The sequence below is a fragment of the Loxodonta africana genome, chromosome 21 (assembly GCF_030014295.1).
Source record: "Loxodonta africana isolate mLoxAfr1 chromosome 21, mLoxAfr1.hap2, whole genome shotgun sequence".
NCBI classification, from domain to species: domain Eukaryota; kingdom Metazoa; phylum Chordata; class Mammalia; order Proboscidea; family Elephantidae; genus Loxodonta; species Loxodonta africana.
The window spans coordinates 29,694,087-29,718,920 of record NC_087362.1 but is presented as its reverse complement, the minus strand read 5'-3'; the positions used below and the strand labels follow the sequence as shown (position 1 = coordinate 29,718,920).

General features: G+C 54.6%; 1 protein-coding gene across 4 annotated transcripts in view; it reads left to right on the top strand.

Moving 5' to 3' along the window:
* Positions 1-18,394, top strand: part of ACSF3 (acyl-CoA synthetase family member 3) — a 60,237-nt gene extending 41,843 nt beyond the window's left edge. Inside the window, exons 8-10 of one of the 4 annotated variants that reach the window (XM_023558053.2) lie at positions 6,859-6,993; positions 7,383-7,494; positions 12,872-18,394. In XM_023558053.2, coding sequence (XP_023413821.1) covers positions 6,859-6,993; positions 7,383-7,494; positions 12,872-13,034 — 410 coding nt within the window. In that variant the 3' untranslated portion in view covers positions 13,035-18,394. The other 3 variants (XM_023558054.2, XM_010597796.3, XM_023558056.2) reach the window with 3 other exon arrangements.
* Positions 18,395-24,834: the final 6,440 nt, after the last annotated feature.

The following is a 24,834-nucleotide window of genomic DNA, read 5'->3' as shown; positions in this document are numbered from 1 at the left end:
TATGGAAAATGTTTCACTTCCCTTGATGAAAGGGGTACACTTGGAAACTTCTTTTCACCGGGTTGGCAAAGATTCTTAAGAAGTTGAGGCTTAATGGCAGCGAGACAGATATGTCTCTACACTGTGGGTAGAATTGTGTATCAAGAATTTTTTTTCTAGGAATATAGCCAAAGAAAACACCCAGAAGTGTTCCAACATTGAGGCATAAAGATGTTCATTGCGGTATTACTTATAAAAGTGAGACACTGGCAACGGTTGTTCAACAGTGCAGGATGGTAAATACAATCACCTGTACAGTGGAATATTGTGAGCCATCTAACTCACATCTTGAAGAATATTTAATGAGATGAAGGGAACTCCTGCTGGGGAGTGTGTGTATGTGTATGTGCATGTTGTGGGTGTCCTGTGTGCTTGTGCCATGTTTGTATGCTGCACAGGTGTGTGTCCGTGTTTAGATTTATACGTGCAAAGTACAGAAACACTGACTGCTGCTTCTGGGGGATGCTCTGCGTGACTTTTGTCTCTTCCTTTGCTTTTCTTCCTTCTCATTTTTCGTTAATAAGCTTTGTTAACTGTTATAAACAATTCTACATTGAAGTTCACACTTTTGGTGTGAAGCAGGCCTTGTAATAACACTTTGCAAGATGGCAGACTTGCCGACACATGGGCATATGGTTTGTTCCATTCACTTCTCACCCAGGCGACTCATTCATGGCTGTCCTGATAAGTTTCTCTTTCAAGGAGCACTTTTATTTCAATGGATCAATCATCCTGAGAAAGTAAGGGAGCTGATGTAGAGTGTCAGTGAAGGCTACAGGTGACCATCAATCCAGGGCAGTGGGAATGACTTCGTATCATCTGACCTCTGTGTCTCCTCGGTGGGGGTCCTGTGTCTAACTCACGGGGCTGTGGGGGTTTGTGGTAGACGCCATGGTGGAGAAACTCCGTTGGGGTGAAGTGGGGCCATGTGACCTGTCTCCAGAGCCAGCACAGGATGCCAGCAGCGTCAGAATGCTGCCTCTTCTCGTGGCGGCAGGCAAGAGCAGAGGTGGTCGGAGTGGAACCCACGGGTACCTGCAGCCTCTGGCTCTTCTAGTGTGTGGGCGAGAGCCAGTACAGGTGTGTCCCCTTCTCAGAATTGGTCAGGGCTGGGGGGGGGTGTCACGTCAGCGTGCAGAGAGAAAACTGTCCCTTCTAGAACTTGGGCTTTCCCAAGATGGGCCCCAGGAGCTATTTCTCACCACTTCTCTAGAAATGAAGGTCCGAGCAGCAGGTGATGTGTTTTCAATTACAGATTTGAGCTGAGAAAAGAAGTGCCCTGGATTTGAACATGGTGCCTGAATCTTTCTCAAATTGGTGTATCCAAGCTCCATGGAATGAGATTTCATCGATAGCTGCATTGTATCTGTCAGACTAAAGCTCCCTGATTGCGCTGCAGATCAGAGGAAACAAGAATCTTAGTAATGGAGGTTCCAGCTCCGGTACGAGGCATTTCGGTCACCGCATTGTAAACAAAGTAACAGTCACTTCACCGCTTGATGTGTGTTTTCGAGTAGCACTGTGTCTTAGAAGTGACCCTCTCTGGAGACACGAGGCCATGTGGTGCTGGAGTATTGAAGCCCTTGTTTGTGCCTCAGTGAGACTTCACCAGGGGTGCTGTTGAAAGTCAGCTCTGAGGCCCTCGGCCCTGTGATGGACTGGGTCCAGGAGAAGCAGACCGCAGATCCCCTGTTGAGACAGACACAGACCCTCTACTGGGCACGTGTGGCCCCCAGAACACTCCATGAGTTGGCAGAGAAAACCCACCCGGAGGCCTAGAGACAAGAGCAGGAGCCCACCAGAAGTTGTCCAGTTCCAGACCTCCATGGCATTCTGTAGGCAGTGTGGGACCGGGCTGGGGCAAGGCACCGGATGTTGAGACGGGAACCTCATGGCATCCCTCCCACTGCTGGCCTTCCTGCTGGAGGAGCACGTCACGTGAGTGGCCAGCAGGGGACACCTGGCCCTTCCCGTCTATGGGCTCAGGAAACCACAGAGAGAGAGGACATATGAGTTCCCCAAGGCTGAATCTGGGGACCACTCTGCAGGTGGGGATGGGCCAGCCCCACCCCTGGCAAGGAGACAGGTCTAGGCGAGTCCTGGGTGCTGGCACAGGTGCCAGCATGGCCTGTGAGGCCGCCCACAGCAGCTGAGTCAGGATGGGTGAAGACAGTTGCCCGGGCCACTCCCACCTCTGCACACCCCCACCTCCAGGGCCTCTTGAGGGGTCTGTGCGGCACTGGTGACCATACACAGCAGGTCGAGGGTTGGAAGGAGACCCCCGCACCAATGTCTCCAGTGGCACAGGTGCTTCCTGGGCACAGGGGTGTCTGCACATGAAACAGACCCACACCTGAGCACCAAGCAATGGGACGTGCAAGCAGAATGGCAGTGATTCGCATACTAATGTGCAATTTCTCCACGTTTGTCTGCAACGTTTGTTTCTCATCGTCATAAATTTGGTTAATACAAATTCTTTCTTTAAAAAATTATTGCTTAATTATAATCTGTTGCAGATGTTGCCATGACTTACGTGTGTGGTAAGCCCACACCTGGGGAGGGCCGGTGCTCCAGGAGCCTGAGAAAGGAAAGCACTCCATAAAACTTCCTGTTTTCAAGCGACGACGGAGTCACAGGAAGGTGCAGATCTAGTACAGGGAGGTCCCGTGTACCTCTCACCGCCGGTCCCCCAGTGTTGGTGTCTCAGAGCACCACAGTGCCGTGTCAGCGGCAGGGAGCAGACATCATGTAGTCCACAGCGCCTGCTCAGATGCCATCAGTTCTGCATACACTTGTGTGTATGTGTGTGGTGTGTGTGCACGTGTGGACGTGTCTGTGCATGTGAGTGTGCATGTGTGTAGCTCTCTGCCATGTTGTCTCACATGTAGATCCATATGACCACCACCACAGTCTTATTCAGCACCACAAGGCTCCCCTGTGCTATTCCTTTGCACCCAGACCCACCACCTCCCACACCACCGCTAGCCCCCGACAACCACTCCTCCGTTCTGCATCCCTGTGATTCGTCATCTCAAGAGTGTGATGTAATTGGAATCATACAGTACGTCATCTTTGGGGCTTGGCTTTTTTCACTCACAGAACTCCCTGGAGATAGTTCTCTCCTTTTCGTTGCACAGTAGTGTTCCGTGCTATGGACACACCACAGTTTGTCCACTCAGCATTGAAGGACGTGTGGATTGTTTTCAGGTTTGGGCAATTTACAATAAAGCTGCTGTGAATGTCTGTGTGCGGGTTTCTGTGAACATGTTTTCATTTCTCTGGGATAAATGCCCAGAGGTGCAGTTGCTGGTGGTATAATTGCATGTTTGCTTTTAAAAAGAAACTGCCATACTCTCTTCCAGAATGACTGTACCATTTTATACACCAGCAATGTACAAAACGTCCCGTTTTTCTGCATCCTCACCAGCATTTGGTGTTACCACTGTTTTTTATTTTAACCACTCTGATGAGTGTGTGGTGATATTTCGTTGTGGTTTTTTACCTTGTATTTCCCTAATGGCTACTGATGTTGAACTCTTCTCATGTGCTTTTTTGCCACGTGTGTATTCTCTTCAGTGAAATGCCTCTTCATATCTTTGCCCATGTTCTAATGGGATGTGTGTGTGTATGTGTGTGTGTTTACTGTTGTGTTTTGAGAGTTCTTCACACATTCTAGATACTAGTCCTTTGTCAGATGTTGTTTGCAAATATTTCTCCCAGTCTGTAGCTTGTCTTTTCATCCTCTTCCCAGAGTCTTTCAGACAGCAAAAGTTCTCAATTTTGATGAGGTCTAGTTTAACCATTTTCCCTTTTATGGCTCATACTTTTGGTGTCAAGTCTAAGAACTTTCTGCCTAGCCCTAGGTCCCAAAGACCTTTCTCCTGCAATCCTATGTCTTCTTCTAAAAGTCTATAGTTTTGCATTTTACATGTCTGTGTTGAATTGTGGAATTGTTTACAAACGTGGAACCAAGACCCCCCCACCCAGATCAAGGGGGTGCATGGCCACTCCTCTCAGGACCCTGATTTCTACTGTGATTGGAGGAGGTCATGGATCCTGGGCTCTGAGAGGGGGGCCTCTGGCCCATCCCTGCACCGCCCGTGGGGTTTAGGATGACTGTGCAGCTGGTCTAAGGCAGTGGCCTCTTGGTGCCTGGCATGCTGAGCCACAGTCACAGCATGTTAGTGTGTGTTTGCCCTCCACTAGGGTTCGACCACTGTCGTGGCCTAGCTAGAGAGGCGAATGGGGGTCTCTGCGTGTCCTCTCGCTCTCCAGAGAAAGCAGGAGCTCGAACCAGAGCTCTCCCACCCTCTGTGGCATCAGGGCCCCTCCTGCCTTCCCAGGCCACACGCTTAGCATCAATCTTGTTTAACAGACTGGAAAGCGTGGGGCCGTGGCTGGTCCCGAGGAGTGCCATGATGGATGGTGCCTTCCCCAGTCGTCTGTGATGGGCGATGAAATATTTATGATTTATTTCAGCTGATAGCCTGGCGTGAAGTGTGGGATGACCACGGGCAGATGAAGCATTGACGCTGCTTCAGAAGTGTGGATGGGTGTGTAGCCCACATCTGCCCACACACTCACACTCACGTGCCCACACTTGCTCACACACACCTGCACGTATGCTCACACAATCCCACACGTGCCCACACATGCCGCATACACTCACATGTGCACACATCCTCACAGGTGCTCACATACACACATGCTCGTATGCACACTTGCCCACATGTGGTCACACACTCACACACACCCTTGCACCATAAACCAGCCTCCTGCACTGGGAATGCAGGTCCCATATTCATAGTTTGCTCTCCCTCCCCACCTTTTTATTGTTGTAATATATATAACACAGCATTTGCCAATTCATCGTTTTTTGCACGTATGATTCAGTGACACCTATTGCATTAATTATGTTGTGCCACTATCACCATTATCTGTTGACAAGTTTTCCATCACCATTAACAAAGTGCTTCCTAAACAGTGACACCCCATAAACTTCGATCTCTCTGCATTTGCCTATTCTAAATATAGAAGTGGAATCATACAACATTTGTCCTTTTGTGACTGACTAATTATTTCACTTGGCATCGTGTTTTCAAGGTTCATCCATGTGGTAGCATGTATCAGGACTTCATTTCTCTTTATTGCTGAGTAATATTCCACTGTATGTATATATCACATTTTGTTTATCCATTCATCTGGTGATGGATACTGGGTTATTTCTACCTTTTGACTATTGTCGCTTGCACTTTTTGGTGTCATATCTAAGAATCCATTGTTAAAACTAGGTCCCAAAGCACTACCCCTATGTTTTCTTCTAAGAGTTTTATGGTTTTAGTTCCTACATTTAGGTGCTTAATCCATTTTGACTTAATTTTCATGTATGGTGTGAGGTAGGGGTCCAGCTTTGTTCCTTTGTGTGTGGAGATCCAGTTGTCACAGTACCATTTGTTGAAAGACTGCCCTTTCCCCACCATGTGAACTAGAACCCTAGTTGGAAGTCAGTTGACCGTAGACATGTGGGCTTCTTTCACTCCGCTGTTTACATGGTTGGTGATGTTTTATTGGGCATAATGTGCCCCAGAGCTGCTTCAGAAAGAATCAGTGTGTGTCTGGAGAGGCTGTACCCACAGAGGGGTGGCGTGGAGGGCTGCAGTGCACAGCATGTGGACCAGAGGCGAGAAGTTGGCTGTGAGTCAGAATGACCTGGAAGCGTTAGGAGAGATCTAGGTTTGTGCACCTTGTTTGAGATTCCTGGACGTGGCAACCTGGTGCCACGCAGGACAGGGTGCACGCCCAGGACCTCCCAGACCATCTCCATCTTTACAGACTGTTGGGTCTGCATGCAACTGTGCCACTGATGACCAGCCTGTTCCCTGCTCTAGGCCATGTTTATCTTGCCAGTCAGACAGGAAGCTGGGTCTGCAGATTCTGTAAACCCTGATGATTCCGTTCACTTTGCTGGTGGACTGCTATGCAGGAGTAGACTTCTTCCCACTATTTGGGCTGAGACTTGTCTGTGGACCTGAGGTGAATGCATGGAAGGGGGCAGCACTGGGGCAGACTGGCCATAGTGGCCCCCAGAGCCCCATCATTGCCGAGGGTGGGTTCCTGCTTCCTGTCCTTCCTTTTAGGATTTCATTTACACTGCTACTCACTTGTGGGGACACGCCCAGGAAGAACCCCTGTGTGTGGTATCAGGTCACCGGGCATTGAGCTCAGAGCCCATGCACTGTATGTTCATTGTCCTGTTGTAAAAACGTCACACACACACGTGCTGCATGACCCTACTAACCATCATAGGGTGCTCACTGAGGGCATTGGTGAGGATGCTCACTTAGCACGTTCCTGAAGGCATCGGTGAGGACTGTCAGTGAGCACATCATTGAAGATGTTGGTGAGGACACTCACTGAGCATGCCACTGAGGACTCTAGCCTAGGACATCACTGAAGATGTCACTGAGGACTACAGACCATGTCACCAGGCCATCCAGCAAGTGGTCATGGCATTGGATGGCTCCCAGGCCCTGCTAACCAGACCACTGTGGTCAGGGAGGCAAGGGCCACAGGACCTCCACCCATATGTGACCCCAGAGTGGAGCTGCTGCTGCTGGGGAGATGGGCAGACGCCATGCGCCCCTTGGTGCCTGTCCTCTCAGGGCTGTCAGGGCCCCACACAGCCCAGGACAGACCAGCCTCGGGCTCATGTGGGTGACCACGGGAGCCAGATGTTCAGGAGTGAAGCCTCCCTATTCATCTACTCTGTGGTATTAGAGTTGTCATGGAGGAGTGTCACCTGCGTCCGTCTTTCTCCAGGCGATACGGCCGTGTTCAAGGATGGCAGGTACTGGATCCGAGGGCGGACATCAGTGGACATCATCAAGAGCGGTAGCTACAAGCTCAGTGCCCTGGAGATTGAGCGGCACCTGCTGGCCCACCCCAGCATCACAGGTGAGCAGCCTACCCAGTGTCCAAGGAAGCCAGGAAAGGCCCATGGGTGCTGCCTGGGAGTCCAGGCTGCAAGCACCCTGGAGGCATTGAGTCCAGCTCACCCCCATGGCAGATGAGGGAGAGGCCAGAGTGAGGTAGCACCCAGCAGAAGCACCACTGCGCAGCCCCGTGCCCTTGACCACTCCAGCCACACTCATGTCTGTGTGTTGTCAGAAGTCTCCAGTGGGAGCCCACAGGCCTGGGCAGGGCGGCCGGCAGCTCTGGTGTGGTCAGCCACTGCAGGCTCTGCCCAGGTCCACACTCCCTGCACCCTGTATTGTGAAGGTGCTCCCCACACCTTCTGTCCTCCAAGGAGCTTCCCACGGCCTCACCTGTACTTCTGCCCACAGATGTGGCTGTGATTGGAGTTCCTGACATGACATGGGGCCAACGGGTCACTGCTGTGGTGACCCTTCGTGACGGACACTCACTATCGCAGCAGCAACTCCGAGAGTGGGCAAAGTAAGGAGGGGGGAGGGGACAGGCGAGCGTTGAACAGTCTGGGTCTGGTTGAGGACAGGCAAGGGGTAGATGGAATGGGAGATGAGTGAGGGGGTGGACGGTTCCTTATTCTATGTGAAGGATGGGTGAGGGGTGGGCTGATCTTGCCTGTAGGTGAGGACAGGTGAGGGGTGGGCTGACCTTGCCTGTAGGTGAGGATAGGTGAGGGGTGGGCTGATCTTGCCTGTACGTGAGGACGGGTGAGGGGTGGGCTGTCCTTACTTGTAGGTGAGGACGGGTGAGGGGTGGGCTGATCTTGCCTGTAGGTGGGGACGGGTGAGGGGTAGGCTGACCTTGCCTGTAGGTGAGGACGGGTGAGGGGTGGGCTGATCTTGCCTGTAGGTGGGGACGGGTGAGGGGTGGGCTGACCTTGGCTGTGGGTGTACTCTCTCAGGCATGTGAGGTGAGGGGCTGGAAGGGCCGGGCAAGGTAGGAGCACTGAAGGACACGATCCCTTGCCCCCTGCAGATGGCTTGAATGAAACACTGGTCACTCAAATGCAGAGCCAGTAGCCCATTCCCATTCTGCCACTAATTGGTATAAGCACAAACAGTTACGTGTGTGAGGGTCACTCACCCTCCCATTGCTCAATCTTGGGGTGAGATCTGAAGGCAGCACCCTGAGGTCACAGGAAAGTGTGTTCACAGACAGGCCTCTCAGGTCAGCCAGTGAGTCTGTTGGTTTTAGAAATTCCGAAGAGGAGTGAGGCCAGGTGCTGCTAGATGGGTGGGGCTGTGACTGTGAGTGGATCCAAAGTGGCCGGCAGGCCGTGGAGCACCTGCAGGGCTCCCACATGACCCGACACCCTCCTCTTCCCCTTCACCTGATGGGTCAGTGCAGGCCTGTTCATCCCTCTGCTCCAAAGACCTGACTGGGGGAGGCAGAGCCCGGGGCCCTGTCAGCAACTTCTCTTCTGCATCCTCCCCCCAGAACCACCTCCCTTCCCCGTCGCACACCTCCTGTGAGGCTTCACAAAGACCCCTGAGCATCCCTTGCCTCTTTCCCCCATTGATGACTGGAGAATTTATTGCTCCTCCAGGAAAAACCAAGAGCCCCTTCCTCATGCTGGGCCCCAGGCTGGGCCTTTCTGTCTTCCCCTCACCAGCTGCAGGCTGTCCTGTCCATCCTCACTCTGCCTTCTGTCTGCTCTCCTTTACGTCACCCCAGCCTTCCCCCAAAGTGCCTTTCCTCCTACCCTGTCTTGGCCCAGGTGGTTTCTGATGCATCTGAGGGGTTCACAGCACCCTCCTCCCTGAGCCAGGTACCTGAGGGTCTCTCCAGGACCAACCCGACCGTCTTATCCTCGTCATAATGCTGATAGGACAAACAGTCCCGGAGAGAGGAATTCACTGGAAGCATCAAAGCTGTGGTGCTGAGCTTGGCAAGGAAGCTTCTAGCTTTTCTTATAACAAATATCCTCTCAAATTCTTTTTATTTAACCCAGGATGTCTCCTTGCTCCCCCTCCCCCCCATGCCACCCTTCCACCCTGGTTTGCCTCCCTCTCCTTAGCTCTTGAGATATTTTTGGCTCGTCCAACATGATTTCACAAACAGTAGGGATCCATGTTTCATCAGGGGCAGCACAGCTGGGCAATTAAAGATTCCCCCGGATTTGCAAAATCACAGTTGGAAGACGACAGTTTAACAAAGGCAAGGAGGATTCTAGTTGGCCGGTTGCTGCTTTGATTAAACAACTATTATTATTATTATTTTAAAGAAAGATGTGTATCCTGTGCTGAGAGCTCTCATCTTGAGAGTCCCTCAGACAGCAGGTCTCCAGGTGTTCAGGTCCATCACACATGAACCTTGCTCGTCCTCAGGTCATTGCCCACAGGGACCCAGTTTCTGGTTCTCAGTGCAGTGCTCGAGGTGCTGCTCTCTGCTTCTCAGAGAAGAGCTGGGCCTGGCCTCATCTGGCAGGGTGTATGTACACACTTTTGGCTTAGGATATGGGTGTGAGATGACCCCAAGACAGAGCACTGTGAGCAGAGGACTTAACAGGCACTCTAGGGGCTAACCTGTAAGGATGAGAGGAACAGTCCTGGGCAGGGGAATCTGGCTGGCAGTGCAGCCACCACTGGGGCCTGAGACAACGCTGTGGGTCTCAGGGCTACAGTAGCGCTTCGTGCTGTCCCAGGTTGTAATGGGCCAGTTCTGTGGGCTCAGGGCTGGCGGCCCTCCACACCATCCCAGGTTGTAACAGGCCAGGACTTTGTGTCCCCTAGCCACTCACTGCCATGGGCCACCCCCAGGATGGCATAACCTGACACCAGGGAGGGGCATTCCTGCACCTAGGAGGGTGGGGGCCCTGATGGGTCTGGAGACCACACCACACACCTGCTGTCTCTCCATTAGCACCTTCAGGTCTACCACCCACCGGGGAATTGCCCCTCCAGGAAACTAACAAGAAGAGGATTAGCCCTCACTGCTGCAGTTGATCTCCAGTCCTTAAATAATCCTATCATCCCACTTCTCCACCAGCCATCCCAAATCCCCTCACTGTGGAGTCATTCCTCGCTTAACCAAGCTGCTTGCTGAGGAGTGACCAGGCCCTCATCCCCAAGGGCCTGAGCCCTGCCTGCTCTGCCCCTCCCAGGACAAGGCTGCTGTGCTTGTATATCTGCCTGAAAATGGGCCTGTGGACCGATCAGGAAAAGAGGAGAGAAAACACAGACCGCAGGTGCCAGAGATGAAAGAAGCAGCATCACAGTAGATCCTACAGTCAATAGCAGATTATATGGGCTCTTATGAGCCGCTTCATCCAATAAATTCAGCAATTTAGATGCAGTGGACAAATTCCTTGAAAGACACAAATTACCAAAACTAACAAAAACTAGAAAACCTGAATAGCTCTGTATCTATGCAATTCACATTAAAAGCACTCTTCTGAAGAAAATACCAGGTCCAAAAGGCCTCCCCGGTAAATCCTATCGAACATTTAAAGAAGAAATAAAACCAAACCCACAGAAAAGTCTTTAATAAATAGAGGGGGAGGGGATATTTCCCAACTTACTCTATGAGGCCAGCATTACCGATACCAAAACCTAACAAGGATATTGCAAAATACTGGACGTGGACCAGTATCCCTTTTGAACATAGTCACAAAAGGCCTTAACAAAGTATTAGAAATTAAATCAGTTAATGAAAAAGATATCATGGCCTAGTGGTGCTTAAGCCAGGAATCCAAGGTTAATATAACATTCAAAAGCCAGTCAGTGTAATTCAATGTATTTACAAAATAGAGGAGAAAAGCCATATGATCATCTCAATAGACAGAGAAGGATCTGCAGAATTCTCCCATTTATAACAAAAATTCTCAGCAGATTACAAAAAAAAGGAAAATTCCTCAATCTGGTAAAAAGAAGCTAGCCAGACAAACACCAGGTGATCTCGTACTTAATGCTGCATTGCTCCTCCTGTGACCAGGAAAAAGGCCAGGTGTCCACTCCACCACGTCTATTCTATTTTGTATCACACAGGCAGAGCGAATCCAGTTCTTAAAAGTCAAGACCCTGGTTTCGCTGGGACTTGGGCAATGACTGGGAGGGCCCAGGATTATCTCTAGGATCCCAGTAAAGTTCTGTTTCTTGGTGGTGCTGGTTACCCGACAGGATTCACTTCAATACGAGGGTTTTTTTGTTTTTTTAAATTGATACACACACCCACACCCCTTATCAAACCGTACACTTATAGTCTGTGTGTAAATTATACCTCCATTAAAAAGATAAAATATGTAACAGCCAAAATAAGCTTCATAGGAAGATTGGAAGAAAAAAGTCAAGAAAATATCCCGGAAAGTAGGACATGGGAGAAAAGATCCACCAGGCCATCCCATACCTATCTCATAGGGCTCTATGCTCTTTGGAAATCTGCTGGGAGTTCTCCCATGTAACTGAATGTGTTTCTGTGACATGATTTTTATTGGCAGCCTGGGGGCTCTAAGAAGTTAGCCTCCCTCCCCAGGTCAGCCTCCTCGGCGGTGTGGGCCAGTGTTGTCACCCTTGTAAGCCAGGGAGCCTACTGCTGGCCCAGCAGAGACAGGTGGCTTGCGGAGGCGTTGTATGGAAGCATTTGGAAAAATCACTTTGTTGGTCACGAGATATATCATTGTTGTGTTACTAATCTCTTCATCTTCTTGTCACCAATTGGCAGTAGCCTCTGTAGTGATAACCTTTCCCTCCTTGGGGAGAGAGAGAGACCAAGTTGAAAGAGAAGGTGGACAGAGTGCTGGGGGGCAGCCAGGTGTGCCAGGGCCTCATCTCACTGTTCCCAAGTGCCAGTCCGGTGCCCTCTTCTCCCGTGGTCCTTTTCCCTCTCCCTGTCATGCTCATTTAAGTCACTCACACTGGCCTTCACCACGTCAGAGACAGCTGGGCAGGGGACACGTGGCCCTCAGCACGTGGCATCCACCTCATCCACCTCCGTTATGGCATGGGCTGGGCTAGAGGACCTGGTGGGCAGGAGGGAGCTGGAGGCACAGTGGTCAGGGTGCAGGGCCCTGGCATGGAACATAGGAACTGGAGCCAGGGATGCCACCTGCCAGAGCCGGGCATGGCACCAGGCAGGTGGCACAGTGGCTGCACACACTCAGTGGGCTAGGAGGCAGAAGTGACAAAGTCCCTGTCTGGGTCTATGGGGAGGGTGGAGTGCCCCCTGGCTGTGTGGCCCCCTGTCATGTTCCTGGATGCTGGCTTCTTAGTGGTGTTTCTTTCCATGTTTTTACTGCCCTTTGGGGGATTTTTTTTTTTAATGGTTTGTAAGTGATTTTTATCCTTTGACCACCTTTTTAAAATTCTTTTAATGTGTGGTAGCATTTACAGTCTGTGTCCTCTCCTAAGTAAAGAGCTGTCTTCACACCCGTGCCGCCCGCTCAGCGGAGTCAGGGGAGGGTACCCGCTCTTTCCTATGGCGGTACACCCCATCAGGGAAACTTAACTTTCAGAGATCACTCAGCTCTGTTGGGTTCCTGTCCGGCCTCGCTCTGCCCTGAGTTGTCCCCCATCTTGCTGAGCTCCTGTGTCAGTTCTAGTAGGTTTCTGTTGGTTCCATAAGATTTTCTACCAAGAGGGCACGTTCTCCGCAAATACAGATAGTCCTGCGTCTTCTTCTCCAGCCTGGTTCCCGGGCTCATTGCAGCAGCCAGAGCCTCTAGTGTGTGGGTCTCTGTAGGGACAGCTCCGGGTCACTGGGGAGGAAGCTGCCTGGGACCTGCAGATGTATGATGCCCCATTGCCCTCCCCCCGATATCCCTGGAAGGCAGGGGTGTTCCAGCCATATCTCTGGGAGGGCAGCTGTTCGGCATGGGCACGTTCCTGTTCTGACTGTGCTGTCCTTGCAGGGGGGTGCTGGCCCCGTACGCTGTGCCCTCAGAGCTTCTGCTGGTGGAGGAGATCCCGCGGAACCTGATGGGGAAGATCAACAAGAAGGAGCTGCTCCGCCAGTTCTACCCGCAGGACGCGGGGCCACCTGCTGGCGCATGGACATTGGGCCAGGCAGGGTGAGTGGGTGCCCAGCCACACCGGGCATACCCCTCATGCTGAGTGCCCCCCAAACCCAGCACCCTCTCCATGCTAAGCACCCTCCTCACAGTGAGCATTCCTCCAGCTCATACCGAGCACGGCCCAGCGCCCCACAGGGCTTCTAAGCAGCCCCCCTTAAACTCAGTGACCCAGCTCAGAAAGAATAGAACAGAGACCTGGGGTTGGAATGGGAATGGTCAGTGGTGAAGGTGGGGCAGCTTCCTGTGTCACCATGCCAGGCACGTCGTGAGCTCGTCGTCAACAGTGGAGAAGTGTCCTGGTGAAGACACTCGGCAATGTCCCATAGGGTCGGGACTTGCCTAGGGCAGGTCCCTGAGGCAATGGGGGGGGCTCCCCCAAGCGGCAGTCCCCAAGAGAGATGAATAAAGACCCCTGGAGAAGGGAGCGCCCGTTCCTGCTGCTGTCCAGTGCCTGCGTGGGGGCAGTGCAGGCATGTACACACGAGCACATGTATACACACACGCCCATGCCAAGCTGTGTGTTGCCGCACTCCTCTCAGAAGCCCACATTCCCTGGCCATCTAGGACCTCTGTGCATCCTGGGGTTGGGCTGCATCCTCCCTTTGTCCACCATTCCCCCGGTACCCATGCCTCAATTCCCCAAACAAGGCCTCAGGGACGTGCTTTGGGTTTAGGTAACCAGAGGATATGGTGGGGCCACGCAGTGATGACACGGCTTCCTGCTGGTCCCTGCTGTCTGCTGTGAGCCTCAGGGCCCATCCTGCCATGAGCCAGAGAGAGCCTTCCAGAGCAGGGCCGGTAAGCTTCTTCCTAAAGGGCCAGGTGGTCAGTACCTCGAGCTTTGCTGGCCCAGGATCTCTGGCAGCTGCTCACCTGGGCCATCATCCCAGAAAGCAGCCACACAAAGCACGAAAGCATGTCCTATAAAGCATGAGAATGGGCAGACATGTGCACCTTTCCCCCCATCCCTCCCCAGGACATGGTCAGTGACCTTATGGGCAGCCTGACCCCTTGTCTGCGTCACAGAGGAGGGCGGTCTGAGGTGGCTCAGCAAGGCTGCTGGGCATTCTCCAGCCAAGGTCAGCCTCCAGGATGCTCAGACTCTGGCGGCCAGGACAGCACGGAGGCGGAATGGTCCCAGAGCACAGCGGCAGGGCCTTGTTGCCACGTCCCTGCAGCTGACGTCTGCAGCCACAAAGCCACAGGGCCCATGGCCCGCAGAACGCATGACCCCTTTGTGCCATGTAGCACCCACCTCCGTCACCCACTGCTGATGCTGTGTGGGTCAGGGTCCTAGTGCGCTGCACCTTGATCTGCCCACTGGCCCCATTCCATCCAGAGCAGCTCTTTGCTGTGCTGTCAGCCTTGTGGAGAAGCGGACATCTCCCTGCAGGCCCCTTAGCCAAGACAGTCCACTTGCCCCTGCTACGGCTCGGGACCCCCTGCCCCACATCCCAGGCACTAAGTGTACAGTGGGGCCAGTGCTCCCTTTACACACCAAGGCAGGTCTGTGAGCGAGGACTCATTCGGACTACCCTTCTAGACCTCCCTCAGCTCTTGATGGGTGCTCACTGTGTGGCCCCGGACAGTCACTACCAGGTCAGCTCCTTCCTTAGGGACTCCAAGATGGGGCTTAGTGTCATTCCAGTTATTAGTGGAATTCTAGAAGAGGAACACTCACCCTGGAAATTGTTCCTGTAGGAAAGGCGGAATGAGCTCTTCAACGAGCTTCTAGCAGCCAATTTTCAGTGAGGTGTCGTGCCCTGGTCACTCCCGCTCAGCTGGGATTCCTGTTATTCTGGATCATCACGCGAGGTTGAGATGCTCCAACTGCCTTATCTTGGACCAGCAGGAGCCCTTCGTGCTGGCCCCTGCAACCTCTGACACGGCCCCTGGCATGTGTCCAACCTCTGGCAAGAAGGAAAAAGCAGTGGCACAGCACTGGCTCTGCCCTCGTGTGGGCAGAGGGGCAGGACCCGGTGTTGGGTATGCGCCTGACGGGGGGATGCGAGGCAAGGACAGCATGTGCGAGACTACCTTTAGTCAGCGTTGGACTTGGGCACGGTCACCTTCAGCCTCTGATCTGTGTGTCCTGTCATGGCTGTAGGAGGGGCACTTCTAGCACCCTCCTGGGCCAGAGCAGACCCCTGCTCACAGACAATGCTGAGCCCCCAGCTCCCCTCCTCGGTGGGTGGAGCTCTCTGGGCCGGCTCCCCTCCGGGCAGTGGTGGAGCAGGAGGCCAGGCAGCCCTTCCTGGCTGTAGGAGGGGTCAGTGTAGCCTTTGTTACAGCCTCAATGATGCAGTAAATTCCTGTCACCGGATAGATCAATATCACATTATCACGTCCCACACCCATGACGCCTAAGCAAGCAACACAGGGACAGGGTCACGGGATGGATGGCAGTGACGGCACTTCCCCATCCATCACACCCGGCCGCCAGCGCAAGGTGCTGACATGGCCATTAATAAGGCACGATGGGAGCGCTGGAGCGCGTGATGGATGGCCCAGGTGGGAGTGGGTGAACTGGTGTTGCAGGGGCACGAGGGGAACTGCACCTGAGGACGCGGAGAGGGTCCCATTTGCAAGATGGGCAGGGTTCGTCCTGCATCAGCTCCCACTGCTGGAATGTGGAGGGTCCTCCATTCCCATGAGCAGGGTGTGTGCAAACACTGATGGCAGTGCTCACGCAGCTGGACAGACTACTGGGCCTGCCAACACCTGCTTCTCAGGACCTCCCACTTCCCACCTGGGGAAACTTAGGGTCGTGAGGTGCGCCATGTCCAAGATGACAGCAAGGAAGCAGGAGGGCTGGGGTGGGAACCAGCTCTGTTTGGGTTCAGGCCCTTGGTCTTCACCCAGGTCCATGGAGCTCCTCCACGAGAAACTCTAGGGGAAGAGGCCTTTGATGCGGGCCTGTGACCAGGTGCCAGAGAGGGAGGGCCTCCAGCAAGCCCAGTGGGATTAGAGGGGAACTGGGACAGGGAGCTGAGCAGGGAAGCCGGTCAGGGCCTGGGGGGACCCCTGAGGCGGGGGGGCTGTGTGCTGTGATGGTGCTCTGGGTGGTGAGGGGCTAAGTCAGATCACCTGTCTCAAGAGAAAGGGGATCCCTGGGCCATGGCTGGCTGCCACACTTGGAATGGCCTGGCTCACATCCCAAGGGGCCTGGCTCAGCTCATCAGCACTCGGTTTCCAGGAGTGAGAGAACCCAAGGGAATTGAGGAAGCTACGAGCCAGGCCAGCTGGTCACCAGGATGCAGGCAGCCCAGGCATCCCTGGAGTTCTGAGGGTCACCAGTGCTCTGGGTGTTGGAGCTGCAATGAGCCTGGCCATCAGGGAGATGCTGCCCCCACTGTGGTCAGCAGGAGGATGCCCCAGAGATGCCCAAGTCCTCGGAGCCCATGAAGATGCTCCCTTGCATGGCAAAGGGGCTCTGTGGACATGCTTATGGTGCAAATCTGAGCGGGAAGATGATCCTGGACTATAGGGGTGAACCCACTGTGAACCCAAGTGTCCTTAAATGAGGGGGCAGGTGGGTCAGAGGAGATTTGAGGACAGAGCAGAGGTCAGGGAGATGGGACATGAGGACTCAACCTGTCACTGTTGGCCTCGAAGCCTTGGAGCCTGCAAACACTGGAAGGCCAAGAATGGGTTCTCCCTGGAGTTCCAAAGAGCCAACCCGGTAACACCTGGACGTTAGGCCAATGAGACCCTGCTAGACCCAATATCCAGAGCTAGAGGAGATTAAATTTGTGTTGTTCTAAGCTGCTCAATTTGTGGTCATCTGTTATAGCAGCCACAAGAAACCACATTCCTTTCTTTCCTGTGTCCCCACACTGGACAACGATGTTAAGAGAAGGGGAGGATGCCTGGAAGCCCATATCCCGTGGGCGGAGGGTCTGGTGGCCTCTCTATATCTGGCTCCCATGTCCACTCTCCCACCCTTCCTCTGTGGGGTCTCAGGGTCCCACCCCCCGCCCCCGACACTCCAGTCTGCGCATGACCGGGAGGCCTTTCTGCTCGGCAGCCCCTGGTCATTGATGTCCCTGCACGCGCCTCCACGCTCATGGCGACTTTCCGTAGAGAGGAGGATGTGGCCCTGGCTGGCTCTTGGGGCAGCCAGTGGAGGGGGTTGGGGACAGCATGTGGGGAGGGACCCGCAGCAGGCATGGAAAGGCCCTGGAGGGAGCACACCAACCTCCATCCTCGGTGTCCCCTTGTCAGCACCTCCCATCTAGGGGCCCATCCCCTTCTGTGTCCCGAGTTGGTGACAACACTGGAGGCAAGTGCAGAAGGGCATGCCCAGGCTGTGGGTCAGACTGGCTGGTCAGGCACCTGGAACACATTACCTGGCTTCTTGGGGCCTCAAGGCCCTCCTCGGGCTCTCCCTAGTGATCCCAGACAGGGCTGGATTACCCAATAAACAAGGTACAAACAGGCTTAATTGTGCTAACTTAGTAACCTGTAGTACACTTTCACCTGGGGTTCACCAAATCAACTGTGCTTACTGGTTAATTTGCCCTGGAGCACATTTTCTGTGAGGGTCCCGCCTCAGGTCATAGCTTGGCAAAGGTGCTCCATTCCACTCACATCCCTGGGACAGTAGGTTCTCCATGCCATGCTGCCCCCCTCAGTGTAGGACTGGGAGGTGGCCCTCTGCCTGACCTTGACCTGCCCCAGGCCACACAGGCCCTCAGGCTGCACAGCTGTCATCTCCCTGGGGCTTCATCTCTCCTGGAGTCTCCCCCGCACCTGTCTCAGGCATGTGGGCATGTGTGTGTGTGTGCTGCTGTGCGTGGGGGCTCCACATGGTGAGGTGTATAAAGTGTGTGTACATGTGGCGGGGAGTGTGGTGCAGTGGTGAGCACTGTAGCACCTGAGCATATACACACCTGAGCTTGTGGAGGCCTGAGCACGTGCAGACATGACTGTGCACACTTTGTGGCCACAGTGGGCCCACAGTGGAGGGTGCAAAATGCCCTGGGGCGGACATCCATCTGCACATGTGGACCATGCATGTGTGTGGTCTGCACGTACACCCTGGGCATGAAGCGCCCTGGAGGGATATGCGTGTGTCCGTGGAGGGTGCCGGGTCAGGTATGCTGGGTCCTCTCAGGGCCTGAGCTGCACCCTCCCCCGGCAGCCCCGTCTGTCGGCTGCAGCACGTCCCCCGTTGGCATTCTGGTCATACACCGTCCAATTGCTCTGTAATGGCCATGGGCCAGTAAGTCATCAATCCACTTCATTACAGCCTGCCAGCCCTGTCCCTGCCACCATGCAGTAAAAGCCATTAGAACAACCACAACAAGCGGCGCATCTTCAGCGCACCCTCAGCATTCCCGCTGGCTCCTGCCTTACTGCGGGAGAGCACTTGTTCAAAAAGAAAACACCCCACGCCAGCTGGGTTGGCTGCCTCCTTCATATACGCATGTGCACACATACATGCACATGGATGCATATACACATGCACACACATGGACACATGCACACACATAGATACATAAAAAAAGATACCTAAGTGCCCATAAATGACGCCAGTCAGGGCTCAAAAGCCCCCTACCACACACCTTAGCAGCCCCCAGTGATGGATGGCCAGAGCAGGGTCAGCAGGTGCTGGGGACGTGCCAGGACCAGGTAGCCACTGGCACCAGCAGTGAGCTCAAGCCTGGGACCCCACACTTCCTACAAGGTAGATGGGGCCCCCAGAACCCCTGCCTGCAGGTCAGCCTGTGTGTTATCCACCCATTGCTCCCTCCCAGGAACAGTGGACTGTACAGTGATACCTGCAAGAACATATTTAACTCAGAGGACAGAGGAAGGCTGAGTGCCCACCCCGTGTCTCCCATGTAAACATGACAGAGTTGAGGTTCTCTGTCCCTCCTCAGTCCCACCGGGGCCTCCCTTGGGAGGTGACCACAGCCAGGAATTCGGTGTTCTTCCATCAGTGACAGGTAGTATTGTTGTGTCATTTAAACTGAGGTCATTTGCATCACGGAGTTCATGTTATCCTTCAGCTTTGGGCTCCGTGTCACACTTCGACATCCAGCTTCAATGTCTAACGTGGACGGAGAAGCTCTAGTTGTCTTCTCACCTGCCAGTAGGTTCAACACTCTCCCTCCCACTGCTGGGTATCCAGGTGGTCTGTGTTTCCCCTTCTGAGCAAAGCTGCAGAAGCTTCTGTGCTCGCTGCCTCCAGGGCACATGTGCAAGCAATCTCTCCAGAACACGTTCCCCTCCCGGGAGTGAAATTGTGGTTTGCAGGCGTGGTACCTTCGGTGGACTAGATATTGCCCAGTTCCTTCCAAAGAGGAACACCATGGTGCACCTCCGTGCCCTCATCAGCACAAACTTCATTGTTGCCTTTCCTTGATGGCTGGCTCGTGGAACATTTTCCGTATGTTCATTGGCCATTTGAGCCTCAGTGAATTGCCTGACCATGTCTTTGCCCACTTTTTGATTGGATTGTTGGTAATTTTCTAGATCATGTGTTGGTTATGAGCTTGTCTTTCTACTTTGTGCTATCTACTGATGCACAGACATTTTTAATCTTAGTGTACTTAAATGCATTGATCTTTACTTTTTTATGGTTTGAGTTTTTGGTGTCTTGTCTAAAAATCCATTCCTACTCCAAGGCCTTAAATATATGTTCCCATATGTTCTTCTAAAAAGTCATAAAGCTTTTCCTTTCCACATTTAAGTTCTTAATTCATTGGGAATTTATTTTTGGTGTGGGGTGAAATAGAGCCCTGGTTTTTCCCATATGGAATAACTGATTTTTCCAGCATGGCTTATGGAGTGGCCCTCTTCTCCCCCCGAATCACCTGTGGCTTCTGTTCAGGTGTGTCCAGGTGCAACCTGGGCCTCTGCCTGCTCCACTCATTTATTTTCTAGGTCGCACCAATACCCACATCTGATGTCCTGTAGCCTGTGGCCTCTGGGGCCATTAGCCCTGTATCTCCCCCACCCCTAGCAGGCCAATCCCCTCCCCTTGGGACAAGTGGGAGGGCTGTAGGGTTCAGGCCCCTGTGTGGCCCCAGCCATCAGAGAAACCAGCAGAGACATGGAGCTGCAGGAGGAGACCGACAGGCCCTTTCCCCAGCACCAGGGGCTGTGGGGTGAGATCAAACATGGCGTGGAGGGCCTGGCCGACTGTGGGTTCTGTGACAACAACTCATGGCATCTGAGCAGTCATTAGTATGATTTATATTGTTGTTTGGGATCCGTGCTCCCAGCTCATCACCAGTCCACTTGATGTTGATTGAGAGGCAAGGGCGCCAGTGTGGACGGGCAGGGCTAGGGGCTGCGCTGGCTGGGGCTGACACAGGGCCCCCATGGCACCCAAACAGGGGAGCCCCGTAGTCTTTCAGGGGCACATCTAGACCACCTCCACACCAGCCAATGTCCCTTCGAAAAGGAGCCCTCCCCTCCCAGAATCCCCTAGTTCCCCCATCATGTGTGCCCCCTTTACAAGGGAGCCTGGAGCTCCTTCTGAGGCTCACCCTGCTCCCGCAGCACCCAGCTCCCTGTGGGCAGCCAGACACAGTGTGGGTCCCAGGTGAGTGGGCTGCCTGGTCTCATGGCAGCCTGCCCATGGAAGAGTGATCATGGGGGAGAGTACCCTCAAAGCCTAGCCTGGGGGAGAGGTGTTAAAATGCATAAACAAGGCTGGAAACCATACGCATTTGAATCCGCAGTGGCCACCCCTGCCTGGCGGCCTTCCTCCTTACAGCCCTGTACCTGTGTCCCCTGATGCCGGCAATCCTGCTCCGCAGGACCTCATTACGCCTAATAGTGGCTGGCCAGGACCTGGGCACCCGGGCTGGGCCGAGGGCAGAGTCACCTGGCAGACACCGTAATGTGAGCCCAGACTCCTTACCCCTAGGGCCCCCACACATACAGGTCAGCCTTGGGGGTGGGGGCTGGTTGCGAGCCAGGCGAACAAGAATGGGTCTGGCTATCCAGGACCACCCCTGCCCGGGCCATGGCCTCAGCAGACCTGCCCCCTCCTCCTGGCAATCCCCCTTTCTGGCTTGAGGCAGTCCCTTCTCAATGAACCCTGACCCACCTTGGTGGCTTTGAGGGAAGAAGGTCAAGGAGACCCAAGGGGCCCTGCTGTATGTCTGGTGGGGTCCCTCTGCTCTGGGAGGGATGTGGTGGTGGGGGGTCCATTGTGATGGTGCTGGAGAGCCACGAAGCAGGCATGGGCCCCATTTCTGGAGGAGTAGATGGGGCGGCAGCAGGAAGGGCTCCCCGCACCCACCCAAGCCGAGCTCAGCCTAGTGTGGGAAGCCCAGGAGGATGGGGAGGCAACAGGAGGAGGGACAGAGGCCGGCTTAGCCTTCCTTCCTTGCTCAACTGTCTTCCCTGGAGCCACACTGCTCCCTGCTGGTGCCAGTGGGCCACAGCAGAGCTGCCAGGTGGAAGGGCTGCCCAGGTCAGCAGCACCTGAACACCCTTGGCTGAGTCCCCACCCCCACCCTAGCACTCAGGAAGCCCAGCTGGGGTTGGTTATCACCCGAGGGACTCGGCCCTGGCTGGACCCAGCTTGGGGCACACAAGAAATGGAGGGCTCCCAGGACTTGGTGCTCTGTCCCTGTGGGGGGCAGGGAAGTGCAAGGCCAGGGTCAGAGCTGCTGGGCAGGAGGCTGAAGCCACAGCTGGGCAGGGTGGATCTCCCCACTACCAGCAGGACTGACGTCTGAGTCTCAGGGGCAGCCTTGGAAGGAGGCCAGGACAGCCCCTGTCACACACAGGGGTCACTCTGCCCAATGTCCTTATAAGACAAGGACTGAAGGTCGCATTCCAGCCACCATTCCCAGAGTCATCAGACTGGGAGGGCTGGTGTTTGGGGGACAGCAAATACCCCCAGGGAAACTCTGGTAGCATAGTGGCTGAGTTCAGCTGCTAACCAAAAGGTAAGCAATTCAAATCCGGCAGGCACTCCTTGGAAACCCTTTGGGGCAGTTCTACTCTGTCCTCTAGGGTTGCTATGAGTAAGCATCAACTTGACAGCAATGGGTTTTTTAAGTACTCCGAGCCCCAGCCCCTGCCACTGCTCTTTTATCTGCTACTGACATCTGTCTATGGATATTTTTTAACAGCCTCAACGATTTTCAAAAAACATTAGAAAAGGACTGCACCCTTTGGGCACACTGGGCTTCTGAATAAAGAGAAGGGCCCAAACCAGGTGGGTACTGTTCTGGGGTCCTGGGCGGCACTGAGGCCTCGCCTGCACTGCGCCCCGTGGCCACCAGAGGGCGCCAGCGACTTGACTGCAGACGGCATGACCCTGCACTGTCCAGGCCCTGAGCCCAGGTCGCAGTCACCTTGCCGCCACCCACGGGGGAGATGTAGGCAGCACCACCTTGGCCTCTCTGGCCTGGACACCATGCCCAGCCCCTTTCTTTGTTGTCCCCGGGAGGCATTTAAGGGACAGGAAGCTCTGCTGGACCCCACCACACAACCCTGGCTACTGGGCCAGGCCCAGGGCTTAAAGTGCTGCAGGCGTGGATGGTGCCAGGCCTTGCCCCCACCCCCGACCTCATCTGCCCCCCAGACACACACACACAGGCCACCCATCACGCTGGCTTTCCTGCTGCCAACCACATGCTCACCCCTCACCCCACTGGGGGACCGCCAGCCTTATTCTCTCTTGACTCCAAGCGGCTGGCAGCCCCCCAGCCACAGACTGTCCTCTAGATGGAAGCCTCATGCAGGAAGTAAGAGAACATTTGCAGAATGAATGGATGAGTGTCAGCTCTGTCCCAGCCTCTCCGACTCCCAGACCATATAGAATATGGAAAGGGCGTGGACCCCACCACCAGACAGCTGGGGTTCCTTCCAGGCCCCACCTCTGTCAGGCTGGGCCTCCTGGTCTTAAACTGGGAATCGTCTGGGAGTGCAGGGTCAGGGAGCCTGGGCACCGGGAGCTCTCAGAACAGGCTAGCCTTTATTATTGTTGTTGTGTGCAACTGCCCCCCCGCCCAGATTCACATCCAGAACTAAAGTGCCCTCTTCCCTCTACTCCATCTGCCCCCACGTCTGCCCATTACCCCTGCAGCAGCCTGAACCCCCAGAGCTGCCTTCACACCTGGCCGCACCACTGGCCACCCAAGAGTTCAAAGGAGGAACTTACCTGCCCCCGTGTCCTAGTCTTAAAATGGATCTTGCTTGTGAAAGGGGTAGCGTGCACTGGGTCTTCTGTACCTGGTCTCAAGAGGCAGAAGTCAGGGTGGCCAGCAGGCAGGCTCTTACCTGGAGGCTCAGAGAGACTTTGCCCAGGTCATTCCTGTCGTGGTGGAGTCCTGGTCCTTGTGTAGGAATGAGGTCCCCGCCTCCCTGCTCCCCAGGGCTGCCCTTAGCCCCTGGAGGCCTCTCCTGGTCCCTGCATGCGGCCCTTCCATCTCAGGCTTCTCATGCTCCAAATCTGTCTGCTTCCGTGTCCCGAATGGTCTCCTATCTCATGTCCCATCATAACCTTTAGCACATCTGCAGAGTCCCTTTGCTCATGTCCACAGGTCCTGGGCTGGTCATGGACACTTTGGGGGCCACTGTACCTCCCATTCCTTGCTAAGCCGCCACACCTGCATCTTGCAGTGGACAGGGTCACTGCCAGGACCGAGTGCTGGCCCTTGTCAGAGGAGGTGTCTATACGTTTGTATATAAGTCTCTATCGAAGTACACAGTTTTATACACAATAATCCTTATTTCCGAAACCCTGATGGCTCCACACCAGCCTGCTCAGCTCCTGGAGGAAAGGAAGAGGGGTGTGGCTCGCCCTTTGTGGAGGCGGATGCAGGGTTCTGCAGTGGAGATGTGTTGCCTGGAATGTTCAGTGCGGCAGAATAGGAAAAAAGGGGAAGTGGCCAGAGTGGGGGGTCGGAGCTGGAGTTGTGGGGTGGGGAAGGCTGAGGAGCTCTGGAGGGTCAGGGGCCCCAGGGGCCCCAGGAAAAGGTGGGCCCTTCCAGAGTTGAAGGTTATGTTGTTAAGCTAAACTCCAAACTAGCCCTTTGAAGCCTGAAATGGGTGAAGCTGGCTGTGCTCAGGGCTCATTTACCCCCCTTTTTACAGATGTGGAAACTGAGGCCAGAAGGGAGACCAATTTGGCCACGGCTCTGCCTTCCAGCCTCCAGGCTGCCCTGGGTGAAAGCGGGATCTCTCACCAGGGCATCAGCCTCCGAGGTCTGGGTTGACAGCCTGGGATCCCTCTCCAGCGGCCTGTCTCTGCACTTGGAGGGTCACCACAAGCTGGCCCAGTTTACCACACACACACACAAAGCCCCCACACCCTGCAGGAGGAGAGGTTTGGCCTCAGTTTTCCTCCCCAGTGGGGATGAAAAGGCAGAGGGAGAAAGGGGTCTCTCAGTGGTCAGCCCCCAGCCCCGGTTCAGGGCACCTGGGGTTGACCCTGCAGACATGAGCCCCTCTGGGTGGGGAGGGATGCTTCAGACCCTGCTTGCTATACCTTAGCCATGAGGCCAACACTGCGAAAGGGCCAGAGGGCTGTTCCACCCCAGCTTTGGGGTCCCTGCCTCAGAGAGGGATAGTGACCCCCAGGGGCTACTCCCCAGCCTCAGGGGCCTCAGCCCAGAGAGGAAGTGTCTCCCCCTCCCTCTGCACCTGGGGAAGTGAGTGGAGCCCACACCTCCCCAGGCAGCCTGGCCTCCTTCCAAGCTCACCACAGGGACAGATACTGCCAGTACCCGCACCACCGCCCAGCCATCTGGAGAGAGTATGCCTCAGGAAGGGGGGTGGCAGGGCTGTTCAGAACCCCCCACCTGCTCAAAAGAAAACAGCACTGG